The sequence below is a fragment of the Equus quagga genome, chromosome 7, assembly GCF_021613505.1.
Source record: "Equus quagga isolate Etosha38 chromosome 7, UCLA_HA_Equagga_1.0, whole genome shotgun sequence".
Classification (NCBI taxonomy): domain Eukaryota; kingdom Metazoa; phylum Chordata; class Mammalia; order Perissodactyla; family Equidae; genus Equus; species Equus quagga.
This window is the reverse complement of record NC_060273.1, coordinates 66,934,366-66,950,157: the sequence shown is the minus strand read 5'-3', so window position 1 is coordinate 66,950,157 and position 15,792 is coordinate 66,934,366. Positions and strand designations below refer to the sequence as shown.

Genomic DNA, 15,792 nt, shown 5'->3' with positions numbered 1-15,792 from the left:
AAGTCTCCCATTACTGCTCTAGGAGAAGGGACTGAACAGGAACAAGGAATTTTCCTTGAAAACTGTCTCTAGGGCTCTGAGCCAGAAGGACCTCTGGGGTCAACAGGCTCTATTTTCCTCTGGGACACAAAAGCTCTGCTCTCCAATGTGTAGTCCAGGTAGACATTCAGCTCATAGTGTAGGCCCCCTATGGAGACGCCCACTTTATCCTCAGACTGGTGCCTCTGTTTTGGAAAATTCCTCCCACTCTGGAAGAGGCCTCAGCCTCAGCCAACCCTTGGGTTCCTCTCCACGACCCACATCATCTCCTTGAGTTCTCTGCTGCAATCTTGTTTTGAGTCAGGATGTTCTGTGGTGCATTGTACAGCAGCTGGTCCCTGAGCACATACTGCTGAGAAGAGCCACCCCCACAAGCCTCACTTTTGCAGCATTTGCCTTGCCAATTATTAGTACAATGGGCCAATTCTCATCCTGTGTTGCTCTTGGGGAAAATATGCAGGCTAGGGAACTGGCCTAGATTAGAAATGGAACAGCAGAAGTTGCCAATTAACATGAGTTCCTTTTTTGTATCCCCTAAAGACGTTAGTCTCTAGGGAGAATTTATAAAAGGCATGATCCCAGGCCCTCTAGGAACTCCTTAGATGCCTCAAATCACTTGGGATTGGCATGAGTGTCAAAAGTCCCTTGGTCCAGCTCTGTGTCCAGTGCTTGAATGCCTTGGCTGACCTTGTCAGCTTCTTCCTAAATACATCCACGTTTGGGTACTCAACACTATCCATGGCAAGGTATTTCACCTTAGGACAGCTCCATAGATTTGAAAAATCTTCCTTCAGTTGAATCAAATCCACCTCTCCATGGCTTCCCCACTTTTGTCCTGGCTAGTGAGTGAGCCTAGCCAACCCCTCAGTCTCCACTCCCTGGAAATGACCAACTGCTCGGGAAAATGATCTGTAGGCCAAAAATCTAGTTTTGGAAAAGCACAAGAGAAAGCCTACTATAGCAGAAAGGCTAATAAGTGGAAGAGGGGTGAGCCTCTTCTCACAGCCTGAAAGGCAAAGTCAGGTTACAGATTCAGCATGTGGAAGGCTTGTAGGCAGCCCCCAAAACTCCAGCTGTACACACATCAGAAAATGTGTGGAATTCCTGTGGAATGTAGAGAAGAGCAGAAGCTACAGCTTTTGCTTTATAGGAGTTCACGCTCTTACCGGGAAGAAATGGAAGCATTTGGAGAAACCTGAAGCTTGGTCCAGATTCAACAGGCCTTGTATGAGGGGCTGAGTCAGTCTCCATGGAGGGGACTGGTCTTATGGCCAGAGGCCTTGGCTTCTCCCTAAAACTTTCTACTTATTGCCATAAAAAAAGCTTCAAGTCTCTTTGCCTCAGGCCTGACTCAAACCTCACAAAGACTCAGCCAGTCCCACATTCTTGGAAGAGATGTTGGCTCAGAAACACAGAGGGAGTCTGGGACAGTCCCCCATTATGTGGGAGGAGCAAGGAGAAATATGAAAAAGAAAACATCTCCCTCCCACACGAGGGAGGTGGCAAATCAAGACAACAGGCTAAGGGGAACAGATGAAGGGGGGGTCTCGTCACCATTACAACAAGCCTATCGATTCTGAAAGATGGAATTTTTGTTTTTCTTTTCACCTGTCACTCTTCTCAGTACTGTCACTCTCTTTGCCTGCTCCTGGCGGGAGCCAAGTTGTGACTTTTTTACTCCCACCAACAAGCTGCCAGCTTTTAGGAGTGTGGCTGCTATGGGAGGGGAGGAGAACGGGGTTTCCAGAGGGGTGCACAGAAGACTCAGACTCTGGGTCACCCTTGCCCTGGGCATAGCTGGGAAGCATGTGGCTTGCTCATGAAGTATGAACACAGCTGTTTGTACACAAGTCCACTAGGAAGCCTCTTCTCACATGGACACTGCAGGCCAGAGGAGGAATCAGAGTTCTGACCCTTAAATAAAAGGGATATTTGTCCCTGCTCGAGAACACCCCATCATATTCCAACAGAGTGAGTCCAAGAAAGTCAGAGGTGGCCACTGAACAGAAGACAGTGGCCTTGGGCCTCCTTTGAAAAAACTAAATTTGCCGCTATCCAAAAGCTAATGACTCACGTAAATTCCTCAAATATGTGGGCTACGAAGACACCAATACCAGCCCTTCATTTCACACCCTGTCAAGTTATGCCAAATTTAGACAGCTGTGTTATATCTGTGTTTGCTTTCTGTGATTGGTGGTGATAGGGCCCAGGTGCCCCCTCTATTCTAGAGGTCCTCCCTGATCCCTGTTAGTACAATTGTGTTGGCATAAAGAAGGCTCAGTGGCACTATGTGTCCTGCAACAGGTGGCAGTCCCCATACCATCTGACTGCCCTCTTTGCTTGTATGGGATGTGTCCCCACACACACATACCCTGCCATCTTCATGGGCCAGAGGCCTCTTTCAGAAGTGAGGGATGCTCTCCATCTCCAGACATAATCCAATGTGCAGTCACTGGGCCCTCTTCCTTCTGCAGTGACATAGACTACGCCTCCTCCCCCCGCTTCTATATGCAGATCCGACCCCACTTCCTTCCCAGATATACCAGAAGTGAACACTCCATCTTGTCCACCTTCTCCAGCCAGGGAGGCAGATGCCCTCTTCGGGTCTTTTGAAGATAGTACCAAAAAAACATGCCTACCACTCCCTTACCCTTGAAGGCAACCCACCAGGTGAACTTGGGAAAGACCATGAGGAAGGAAACACAAACAGCCTTGGTGACCAAGGACACAAAGTGCACTTCAGCTATTGAAAAGCTGATGAGCTTGTGAAGTCAGCGGGACTTGTTCCTTGCCTCTCAGCCTTCCTGTCTACCACCTTCCTCCAGGCCTGTTCCCCACTCTCTCTGAGCATCACTGTCAACCACTCTTTTCTAAGGTGTGAGTTGACAATACGTTAAGATGCCTCCCCACCACACCCCTACCCTGGCCACACAGAAGAGTTTTACAGGAACTTCTGCTAACTTTAGGTCCTCCAAGGACTCTAAAGAATTCCTCTCCAGAGGCAGAGTTACAGACTTCCTGAACAACAAGCAGGGAAACATTTTGAGTGTTCTGGAAAATCACGCCAAGAGGGAATTTACTTGTTCAGCTGATTCTTGAACCAGGCACCCAACTCATTTTTGCACATTTCCCTTATCAGGCCATTATACCAGAGCAGGAGAAATTCTACCCCCTTTGAATAATCATTTCCACTGCTTCCAAAGCCAGAATATGCCTTGCCAAGTGTAACCCATATTCAAGAGCCATCTGCGTTAGCAATACAGGAAGCCACCAAGGGGGTGTGCTTTAGATAATCCTATAGCTCTGCCAGCCGAGGCTGCTTCTGGGGAGGGAAAGCAGGCTGCTATTTGCCAGCTGCAGGCCCCAATCTCAGCCCTGCTGAATCCTGTACAATGCACCAAGTAGAACTAGGGCAGAGGCCACTGACTTGGTCAGTAACAGATCCCTTTCCACACACCCAGATTCTAATAGGCAGATGTCTGAGGAGTCGCTCAGGCAAAAGAGTCCACCCCTTGTGTGGCCTGCCTACATCCCTACCCGAAAAAGAACACATGGAGAGGTGTAAAAACTATAGCCCAGCCAGTGCCACCAGCCAACCAACCATGGCTGTGCCTGTGTCAGCTGAGCGTGCATTTCATTTTAATTCAATGGGAAACTTGCATTTGAGTAAACAATATAAACGAAGGTGGGAGAGCCACTGTGACATTTGGGGATGAGGAGTCTTCCAAGGTTTTAACATGGTCCCTTATCTGGGTCAAGAATGTGACTGAGCCGTTTCCCCTCTTCCTGAGCCATTTCCCCCTACCATGAGAACTAGTTTCATTTGATGGTTCTCACCACCTGGGAAGATGTTGTCACTCACTCCCCAACTTTTGAACCCCAATGGAGGTGACAGAACTCGGGGCTGGTCTCACCAGATGGATGGCCTTTCTCAGGCTTCACAAGCTGATCTCTGTCCTCCTCCTACTGCACGTGGGTCCCTCTCCCCAGGCCCCAAGAAATTAAGCACCTGCTCCATGACCCTGCCCCTCAAAACCCAGCGCAAGATCTTTTACTACAGGCGACAGAGATTTCTAAATTCAGCCACCAGAGCTGCCCGCAGTGTTTCTTAGCGAGCACCTCCAACAGAAAAAATGACACCAATTAAGCATAATTATTAGGACTTGATAGAGCCATTTTTCTATCTCAGTGCCTTTGTACTATTCCTAGCCTCCAGTTTTCTTTTTCCCTAAATGGGGACTCAGAGCAGTAAGTTAAAGGCATCCATTGGTTGGTCTTTATTATACGTACAGTAACTGTCTTATTAAATTGAAATCAAATGCACATCCAGGGGAAAGTTCATTTTAAGTACAACTCTCAGAAAAATACTCAGGAACAAAAACGAGAAGGGAGGCCAATGCGTTGCTGAGCAACAGAGGGGACGGGGGACAGGAACTGAGCTGAAAAGGAAGGGATACGGTTTTCTGAGAGAATGGGGTAAGCTCCAGGGTGCAGATCTTGGTAGAAGCTGCCCTCAATTTCTTGTGGCATCGCCCACCTTAGAACAGGCAATGAGGAGGGAAGAAAATGTCATTATAAATTGAACGTAATCAGGGATGCTTGGAAAATTGTTACGCACACACACACATACACGTTTTTTTCTTGGGGAATGTTTAACACTCTGTCAATAAATACAAAGCCTTTCCAACTATTATGAATGTTAAAGAGGGTGATGGGGCTGAGTGTATGTGTGTAAAAATGCTATTTCTTGGATGGTCTCTAGCCTCCTGGCTCACTTTGCTCTTTCCCCCTCCCCTCCCTCCTCCTCTTCCTAGGACAAGACAAGCGCTCTGAGCCTCAGCAATGTGGCGGGCGTGTTCTACATCCTGATCGGAGGACTGGGCCTAGCCATGCTGGTTGCCTTAATCGAGTTCTGCTACAAATCCCGTAGCGAATCCAAGCGGATGAAGGTGGCCTCGTCTTCCCAGGCCTTTTTCCCAACCTGTTCTGTGACACAGCTGGGTTTCCTGGGAGTCCCTTTACTAGAAAGGGTGGGGAGTGACAGGAGGTTGAGGTCAGCCTGAGGCGGGGGGCAGAAAGCCGTTCTGAGGAAAAGTGGCAGGGAAAGAGGCAGCTGTGAGAAAAGAAGGAAGATGAGACGTGTCAGGTATAACATAAGGCACGAGCAAAGAACTGCATCAGCCAGTGATGGGGTCGTGAGATTAAAAGTTAGGGGTTTAAGTGACAGACAACATAGTGTGAGGCAAGAGTGATTGACACAGAGGCAGATTCTCTCTGAGGTTGCATTAACAGGAGTGTAGCTCCACAAGTAAGGGAGGAGGTGTCTACCTCAGCAAAATAGATGATCTTGCCATGCTTGGTGAATTAAGTCTCTTCTTAGCCAAATATTGTAAGATGGACTTTGATGAAGAGTATCATGCACAGTGAAGGATAAGCAGATTCATTAGACAATCCCAAACCACCCCAAATATAGCTAAGGGCAACTAACTGGAAAAGAGAAAAATTATGGAGGATGTGAGAGCTATCTATAAAAGTATGAAGACTTTTCAGGCAGGAAAGAAAACAGACTAGTTCTGTGGGATCCCAAAGTGTACAATAAGAACTAATGACTAAAGCTATGCAGAACAGATGTTAACACAATAAGTGGATCTACTTTTCTTTCAGAACTACCCAAAAGTGGGAAGGACTATCCCAATAAGTACTAAGCACCCTGTCACTGGAGGTATACAAGTAGAGGCTGAATAACTCTTGGCAGGGATATAGGTTCAAGTATCCAAAGGGAGTTTGGATTAAGTGACCTTCAAGTCCCCTCCCATTTCATCATTTAGCTTCAATAAGGAAATATTTATGGAAGTAGTAATCATGTGAGCGCCCCCGTGAGCAAGACATCCTGAGGAGGCAGAGAGGACTGAGACGCAATCTGTGACCAAGACATCCTGAGGAGGCAGAGAGGACTGAGACGCAATCTATGACCATTGGCACCTTCAACAAAGAATGGCACAGAAAAGTCATTCAGTGAAGCAACCTGTGGTACAGATGGGAAGGCCTATAGGAATATAGAGGAGGGAGAAATTGAGAAGGCTTCCGGGAATAGGCAGACATTAAGAGGAAGAACAAGAAAGTTTCAAACCAATAGCAATGGGGAGAAGGTAGTCACTCTGAGCAATGTACCCTAGGCTGTTGCTGTGGCTTGACTACACTAAGAAGACTCATTGGCAGGATTCGCTCTCCTAGAATGTGCCCTAGAAGCCCATTTTCCAACGTGCGATTGCTCCCAAGCTCATCAGGACCATAGCCTCCTGCCCCGCCCCTCCCTGCCATGGGCCATCAGCCCTACATACACCTCCAGGGTCACTCTTGGAGAAGTCTTTGCTGGACATTTTGCTTCCCCTGTTTGGAAACTCTGTCTTCAGTTGTGTACACAGAGAGTGGGAGTGGGGGGAGGAAGGCCTTCTGTCCTGGCATTCAGCATTTCCACGTCATGGCTCCAGCCTACTTTCCCCTCCCAGGCAATCTGCTCTCCTTACATACTCCCTACTCAGCCTCCCACCTCCTGCTTCCCACCCATGTGCCTTCATGCAGGCCAATCCCTCTCCCCACCTTCCTGTCCCATAGAGTCCATTTAAAAGGCAACTTCCCTAAAATATAATAACAAGGAAAAATTAAGGGATGCAGTGTGATGGTATTTGGCCAGGAGACTCAGGAACACTTCAATCCCACCCTTGACCAGCTCACTCCCCACCAGCTCCACTGAGAAAGGACAAAGTACAGCAAACGCATGAGCCCCAGACCTGAAACCCAGTGTAGACCTCCAAGGAGCTTAACTGGATACAATGAGTTCTCCTAGAACCTAAACAAAGCTTCCTCTGCGTGTTCCATCTAAAACGTAAGCCTAAAGACTCTCCTATCTTACCCTCCAAAGTAAGGAAAGGCCACTCCAGAGGCAAAGAGGGGAATAAGAGAAGAGCTAAGTAAGATGCAACCTTTACTACCTCCCCCAAAACCTTCCCATCGACCAGCACCCAAACCAGGGACCCACCTCAGGAGTGCCCTCTCGCCGCTCCCCTAAGAGACAATGCAGTGTAGTGGTCTACACGGGCTCTGGAGACTCTTTGTAAACTGTGTCATCTTAGACAAGTTTCAACAGCTCTCTGATCCTCATTTTCTTTAAAATGGGGCTAGTGGTAATACATACATCATGAAATTGTTGTGAGGATTATATTTTAAAAATGGATATACAGGGCTTGGCAAAATGCCTTGCCCATAGTAAGCCCTCAATAAATAATAACAATGATAATTAGCATTCCCAATAATATTTCCTCTTATGATTAGTGGCCAGCTAGGACCTTCTTAAGACTTTCCTTTTATTGCCCCCATTTACATGTCCTAGGTTTGTTGAGCTATATAGTTTGAATTCCTTAAGGTAAGAAGCTGTGTCTGATTTCTCTTTGAACATCCTGCAAACATAGGGTATTAGTAAAATTAATGTGGAATTGTAAACATCTCTTAGAGGATAAGGTGAGGCATGGGAGGGAGCTGCTATTAGTTTAAGCAAATACAACCACCGAAACCACCCAGGCTGGAAGCACAAACATCATCCAACATGGTTTTGGTCCCATCTATTTTTGCTCATACAATCTAATGAGACCAGGCATCCACCAAGGAGGAACCCTTCTGGACTTCCAGCACTTCCATGACTCCCACTAATCATGGTCAGTGCCAGGTGGTGGTACCAGGGTGGCTAAAGACTGGTATCTTCTTAAAACTGGGAAAGTGTTGACCTTCACCACTGAAGTCACAACATTCAGGTTACGACAAAAATCCTTAGAAAAGGCCACTGAGTCATGCCATAACTTCTTGGAAATATTCTCACCCTTCCCTTTACAAAGAAGATGTTGAATTTCTCAGCAACCAACATCAGGATCTCTTGGAATCATTCATTCAAGTTCTTCTACCACAATCTTCTATAATTAATTCCATTGGTTGGCATGACTTCTGCCTAAGTCACCGAGGCTCCTAATAGAATTTTTAATCTTCTAACAGCAGAAAAGATACTTCTACTATCTTTTTAATCAACCTGGCCCTTAATTTTCAAAGCTCCATCAACTTCTCTCTTATCCAAAGGAAATAAGAGGAACACACTCTGCTTGCCTCTCAGACTTTCCAGCTTTGCAGATCTCTTTACTGTTCTGTACTTTGTCTTCTTCAAAGGCAATTAGCTCTTTGCAGAAGTGCAGCCTCCAACCTCACACAGAGCCCACACTGATGGTGACAAGAGCCTTTGGTGAGAACTTCCCTCATTTCTTTCCTTGATTACAGTATTTGGCCAACTCTTAAGGCCTTGAGCCCCTAAACCTAGTTGAGGCCCAGCCTCCTGTTTCTCAACAGTGTTCAAGGAGTCCTTCCCCACTCTGCATGGAATAGAGAAGGAAGAGAGGAGGCGAGGCAGAAAAGGGAAAGAAGGGAAGGAGAGAGAGAGAAGAAAGGAAGGGAAGAAGGAAAGACATCTTTTTAGTAATTTCCACATTTAAAGTGCTTTATATACATTTTCACAAACCCTGTAAGGTGCTATGAGTGCAACCCTACAAATGAAGAAATAGGGGCTCAGAGAAGCTAAGTAGCGTGTCCTAGGAAGGTCACACAAGCTAGGAGCTGGAGGAACAGGAATTAGACTCCTGTTCTACACGACCTCTGCAAAGCCTGAGTTCTTGGTGCTGGCCAAGCCACTTCTAAATTTCTCTCTCACACCCCAACCACATAGCAACAGATAATTCTGAGCACTTTCTCTGTGTCCTCTCAAGCCCCAGCCACAGCTCACAACCAAGTAAGATGCAGCCCTTATTCGTAGGTTTTCCTGATCCGGTTGTTGAGGCCATCCATGGAATGTAATCCTTTGCCTATGCATTGTTGCATCCCTTTCCCCTTCAATGTGTCACATGAGCAGGACACACGGCAAGTGTCACAGGGACAGTGGGAAGACACTCTGCAGGCATTCCACAAAAACACACTGAGCACCGTTGTATGTTAGGCATTGCCCAGCACTGGGGATACAGTCAAAAACAAAGCAGACACAGCTCATGTTCTCAGGAAAGGGAGAGTTTGATGGAGAAGACAGAAAATAAGCAAACACTTACATGTTTGCAAGAGGATTATGAAGAAAAATGCCTGGTGCTGTCAAGTCCTAGTCAGGGAATGGGGGCAGGGGCAGGTCAGAGAGGCTTTGCTGAGACAGTGATGCTTAACAGACTGGAAGTACGAAAGGAATTAACAAGGGGAAGAGAGCTGCCAGCAAAGGATGCACAAGTGTCAGAGACCTAAGACCACAACTCTTGCCCAGAGATGGAAAGCAGGCCAGGGAGGGTAGAGCACAGGAAGACAGAGCGAAGAGGAGAACATGTGAGAGCTGGGGACTCAGAGAGGGACGTCGGACAACTGCAACAGTTGAGCATAATTTAAATTGTCATATAGTAGCAACAATATCCAAACTGAATGAAGTCTCAGATCCTCAGATCTTCCCCTCTGCCTAGGCAAACAGACTGAAACCTGAGTCTTTAGCTGATATTAAGGCAACCAGGATCTTTATTATTCACCACCTTGCTCCCAAAGGAAAATAATCCCCAGCCACGCCCACCGCCAGGAGAGCCACTGACCTTTCATAATTGTATGTGGCTGTGCTAGCATGGGCCGTGTTTAAGCCACAGCAATTGAGGCTTTGCACATTTCCCCAGAATTAATGAGCAGCTGAGGGACTTGGTAATACAGAGGGTGCATCCTCCGCAGCAGGTGGCCACTCTGGCCCTTAGCACGTATGCTAGGATGAGGTCACTAATGAGGTTTGAGCTTTTATTAGGGTGTTCTATGATGTGCAGAGGCTGGGCAGACTTTTCTAGAAAAATAAGTGGCTGAGAAGGTAGGCTGTAATCACTGTTAGAGAAACGAATCTCTGAAGAGCCAACTTAGGGGACTTCGAGGTTGGACTTTCTACTCACCCTTTTCTCCCTGAGTGTTAATTTCAAAACAACTACTCTAAGGAAGAACTTTAAAAATGGCTGGTATGTCAAGGATGGACAAGGGAGAACCACATGTCCCAGAGGCAAGGGTAGGAATGACATCAGCCTATGACAGCTTAGCTACAGGGGATGGGAAGAACTGAAGGTCATCCGCTTTGGCACTAGATCACATAACTGTAACCTTAAGTCAGTCAGTCATAAGTCGTTTCTCTGTAAAGTGGATCAAATCAATTAGATCAGTGTATTTCGATCTTGCTTGCATATTAGAATCACCTGGGATGTTTTTAAAACTCCAGATGTCCAGGCCACACACCACACCTATTAAGCCAACAGCTCAGAGGGTAGATCTCATGCATCAGTGTTTTTTCCCAAAACTGCCCAGGTGATTCCAGCGTGCAGTCAAGTTTGAAAACTAGTGTTATAGTCATTTTTAGCATTGCTTTCTGCTCCAAAGTTTTGACTCTATTCATCTCCTCTCCTGAGAGCCCATAAATGTATTAGAAAGGAAGCCAGTAAGCAGGCAGTACACACTATCCATAGGAGTATGGAGTCATTGACCTCTGGGAAGCCCTCAGCTTCCTTGAAAACAAGTTCTTAATGGCATGACCTTGGAGGGTTTTAGTTACATGCCTGGCTAAGGTACCTCACACTTTGATAGGCATCAATGTCAACTGAGCCACCAATCTTCTCCTTTAAGATAAATTCATCAAGTACCACCAACTTCAATGGAATGTTATAGGAACACGTGAGATCTTTTGAGAAACAAAGACCAAGGTGATCTGTGTGAACTTTAAACATTTTTTTAATTAAAGGGATTTGGCAGAGAAAAATCATAGGAGATAGACATTCCAAGCTAATCTATGGAAGTTTCCACAATTCACACCACACAAATAAAAAGTTGTTTTCTTTTCAACATTCTTTAGGTGAGAATGACCATTAATTCTTCATGTGTTCACTTCACGTTTCCCCCGTAGAGCATCACAGTGATATTTATTTGGCCTTGACTCAGAAGAATGCAATCCAGGTCACACTTCTTCTTCAGAGGAGGACAACCAAGGCAGAGTGTAGAAAGATTAACTCCGGGGGTTTGAGGCAGAGACAGAACGAGTGTGGGTGGAGCATCATATAGGGCAAATCTGTCTGAATCATGGATTTCAACAAGAAAGAACATTTAAAAGCACTGTCAGAATTGCCAATAATAAGAGGAAACTCCCAGCATTGTCTATCAGAAAGCTGCCCTGTTCACGTCTGTCTGGCCACGGCAGGCTGACTGACTTCTCTGATCACTAGAACCATGGTAATACGCAAAGGAGAAAGCCATAGACTTTTTAAGAAGGATCCTATGTGGTTGGTTTTTCTCAGACAAATTCAAGAATATCTACTGTGCATCAAACTACCTGCTGGACACTCTGGGAGATAGCTAAGGATTGAGAAGACATGGCCCTTGCCCTTCTCCAGACAGCTAGCTCTCTGAAAGAAGACAAATCCTACATACCCGAAACAGAGCCATTACAAGAGAATGTAAAACATATGAGTCCTGGGGTGAGGGGGGCCAGCACTTGCTAGTACAGTCTAGGATGGCTTCAAGAAGGAGGTGAGAACAGAATGAGCCTTGAAGGATGAGTAGGGTTTGTCTTAGAGAAAGAAACCTCCAACTCATAGAAAATTCTTCTCCTTTGTTTAACTCCCACCAAGAAACCAAGCCCCACCTCAAAAATTCTATGAGCATCTCTTAATGGGAAGTCAGAAGTGACAGGAAGAGCTAAGGGTTTGGATTTCTTGTCATAAAGTTTCTTTCTCCAAAGGAACTCAGAACAGAACGCTTCCTCTTGTCTAATAGGATATGGTTCTAATCCCAGATTGTGGTCTTGAACATCCCGCCTAATTCATCTGATCCTGGGGTGATTGTTGGAATGCTTGTCATATGTAGAATTCTAACATTCTAGAAATCACAAGCTTAGTAGCACTGATCTGATGTGTCAATGAGATGTGCAGGTTATACATGCTGATGGGAAGCAGTTGACACACAGAAAATAATCTTTGGGATGTATTCTCATTTTCTTCAGCAATGCCCTGTTCCAGTTACATTTTGCCCATTATATTACTCAACAAGTCCTACATTCCCTTAACATGCTGCTAAAGGTAGGACAGCACTTTTCCTGAAGTAAATCATAGACAGTTTTTAATTTTGATCCAACAATAACACACTCTCAATTACTTTTTAACATTTCAAATCATTTTTCATGCAGTAGCACCATTCTTTCTAATAAGTCGGTAGATGCATAGATAATCACATTTCACAAACGTGGCGATTTAAAAGGTCCAGAGAGGTAAGGAGATACATACAGGGTCATACAGGTTGATGTCAGAACCAGAATTGAAATGCAAGTTTCCTAAGCCCCATTCCAGAGCATTTCCATTTGGTCATTTTGCTACATTTATTATCATCAGCGCCACCATGGCAATGTAACACCTTTGGAAATCACAGTATATAAGAATCGGAAAGGATTTTAGAGATAACCCAGTCTGGTACACCTCATTAAACAGAGAGAGCATGAGGTCCAGAGAGGGGATCGGATTTGTCTAGAGCCACACAACAGTTTTGTGAGTTCATGGGAAGTCAAGATTAGCATTATAGATTAGGAAAGGAGTTGGATGGGGAAAAGAGTTGGGGTGGCATTTTAAGTCCAGTGTTGATTCATTCTCCTTGCCAATCATTGCCAAGGACCCGGGGAAGAACCCCCGGTCCTCCTGAAAAGGGTTTCTGTTTGATCCCACAGCAATCCATCAACGAAGCCATACGGACATCGACACTCCCCCGGAACAGTGGGGCAGGAGCCAGCGGTGGCGGTAGTGGAGAGAATGGCCGAGTGGTCAGCCACGACTTCCCCAAGTCCATGCAATCTATTCCCTGCATGAGCCACAGTTCAGGGATGCCCTTGGGAGCCACAGGATTATAACTGGAGCAGTGGAACAGATGGAGACCCCTTGGGGAGCAGGCTCAGGCTCCCCCAGCCCCATCCCAAACCCTTCAGTGCCAAAAACAACAACAAAATGAAATGCAACCACCACCAACCACCATGACCACAAGGAGGATGACTCAACAGATTTTCCTGAAGAATTGAAAAACCATTTTGCTATCCCTTTTCCTTTTTTAATGTTCTTTCACCCTTTTTCATTTCCTAAGTGAGGACGATAACACTGTACTGCAATAAGGGGAGAATAACCCTGTCTAATAGAGCTTGTGTCTCTGAAAATGGAGTCACTGGAACACTAATGAGGAAACTGTACTATTTTCTTTTGATTTGGTTGTTAATGTGTCCAAGTGTGTGCAATATTTTTTTTCTTACTAATATCCATGGTTTGCAGGTTCTGTTAGGCCCCTTCCTTCTCCTTACTTCTAATTCTCAACTCCCTACCCATCCCTCTTCAGTTTCCAAATTGGAGATTCAAGATTCATTCCACCTTACAAGCAAGCAAGAGGAAAAAAAGCAACCTTCAAAGTAATTCTCCACGGGAGCTCTCCAAGTTACCCTCCACTCCTCAGCCCCAAGCCATGGATGGAGATGGATGTTGTTGGAGGAGTGGGTTGCCTTCCCCAGATGGGGCACTGCCTAAACACTGGTTTAGCTGGGAATGTGTGTAAAAAGCAACTCAGACTGAGGGTGGCAGAGAGGGCAAAGGCAGATGTGCAGTCAAAGGAGGACCCATGAAGTTATTGCTGGAGGCTTAGATAAAGCTTCCTTTAACGTGTAAGAGCCATCCCAAAGGCCTGAGGCGGAATGGTGTATTTCTTCACAGAGTCAGCCTCATCCCTGAGAAGTATGTCCTTCTGACTATGCTCAAGCCCAAAGGCACTCTGGTGGCTAAAGGGCAACAGGTCTCCTAAACTGAGTAGGGCCTTGGGAGCAGCTGACAGCTAGGGAGACACGGTTCATGATTCTCATTTTTCATTTGCTTAACATCTGAGCAGGAACCCCATTGTGGAGTAGACTTTCTCTTTGGAGCCTCTCATATGGGGGAAAATGGTATGCAAGCTAAGTGTGAAAGAAAGGTAATGGAAGAATTTTGGAAGAGGAAGACTCATCGAAGCCCACAAGCAATAGATCCTTCTATGGTGTGCCCTGTCCTAAGTTTGAGAGACCAAATATGAAGCTTAGGGTTTTGCTGACCTGCAGAACTTGGGTTTTGTGTCTACATAAAAATGTTGTTCTAGCATGTGGCCAGATAGCATTCTGTCGTCTAGAAAGTAAAATGCCCAAGGCCGTATTATTTGAAGAAGTAAGGGAGATGGATTAAGTTGATAATGACATTGGGGGACCTTAAGATCACTGACCCCAACTTCTAACCCAAGAAGGCTGGCCTTCCCCCTGGCTAAAACAGAATGGGGATGTTGTATTCCAGTGACCAGAATCAATAAGCCCATGATTCTGACTATCAAGCTGAACTAAAGCAAGACTGGAGAAGCGGCAGGGTTCATGGAGAGAAGGCCAGGTTGACTGTAACTTTGGTTAGGAGGGGGAGTTCCCGGCACATAGCTTACTCGGAGATCCCAACTCTCATTCTTGGTGCAATTGGCTTCCAGCTCTCCAGCAGCCACTCTCCTAGGTGCATGATTCAGTGTGTGCCATGTGTCATTAGCTTTTATTGATAACCATATTCTAGCTTGTTTCCTTACCCCCTACTTCTATCCAGTCTTCTCTGCTAGGGGTTATCATTAGCAATTGACAAACTAAAGGTTTTGGAATCTAACTATGAGTAGGTGCAGCACGATTGGCTTCATTTATGGATTCTCTCAGCGGACTCCCGCCATCTCTATGTCTCTCTCATTCTCCTTTTATCAGCCATAGCAAAGAACCATCCCTGAATCAGACTCTTCACCCTTTTAACTCAAGTGTTATTGTTCAGTCTCTCACATGTCAATGTGGACATGGTACATGAAGCAGGATCCTCAAGATGGATTTTCAGTTTCCACTACTGCCAGCTGATGTCCTTACCAGCCCCTGCCCTCACGCCAGATTTTTCTTAGCCCTTAGCCTACCCCTGCAGAATCCGATATGACCCGCCATTAGGGAGTCTGCATTTCGGAGGAGGTGGAAATAACCCTCTACCATTGACATGCTTCAAAGACCTTTTGCCTTTAGCCTGGTAAGAGGCCTCTCCAGCCACTGAGTGCACCCGTAACATGATCTGAGAGGGAGAGACCATCTATGCTAGAAATGAGGGTCTATGCTATGTGGGGGTCCAAGACTCCAGTGGAAGATGCTTTCCATCAACGGAGGAATGACGGGGAAAACAAAAGCAAGAAAAAAAGTTAACTTGTATTATGTATTTTTACTACACTTTTCTTAAAAATAGAGCAATGGGAAAACTCTGAAAGAGATTGACATTTTTCTCAATGGGAATCCATACTTAACAGTTCTGGCTTTCATTAAATTTTGCTCTTTGGTACCTGGGCTTTTTATTTAACATCTACATTTGTTTGAACTCTCTTAGCATATGTGTGAAAGGATTTTTGCTTGATCGAACACTAAATATTTTTTTGGTTCCTGTTTTCCTTTCAAGTAGCCAGGTTTTTTTTTTCTTTTTGCATTTGCATAAAATGAAAATATCACCGAGAATTAAATCACTGTGGATCCATTATCTACTTTTCATATTTGTCCATTCCATTTTTGTGCCATTTCTGAAGCCAGAGCTCTAGAGGTTATGTTACTTCCTTATTGCCGAGCCTAAGTCCAGCACA

The 15,792-nt window shown here is 45.6% G+C and overlaps 1 protein-coding gene across 1 annotated transcript in view; it reads left to right on the top strand.

Moving 5' to 3' along the window:
* Positions 1-13,010, top strand: part of GRIA1 (glutamate ionotropic receptor AMPA type subunit 1) — a 285,987-nt gene extending 272,977 nt beyond the window's left edge. Inside the window, exons 15-16 of the mRNA XM_046667310.1 lie at positions 4,854-4,988; positions 12,809-13,010. Coding sequence (XP_046523266.1) covers positions 4,854-4,988; positions 12,809-13,009 — 336 coding nt within the window. The 3' untranslated portion in view covers position 13,010. The remainder of the gene's footprint in view (positions 1-4,853; positions 4,989-12,808) is intronic.
* Positions 13,011-15,792: the final 2,782 nt, after the last annotated feature.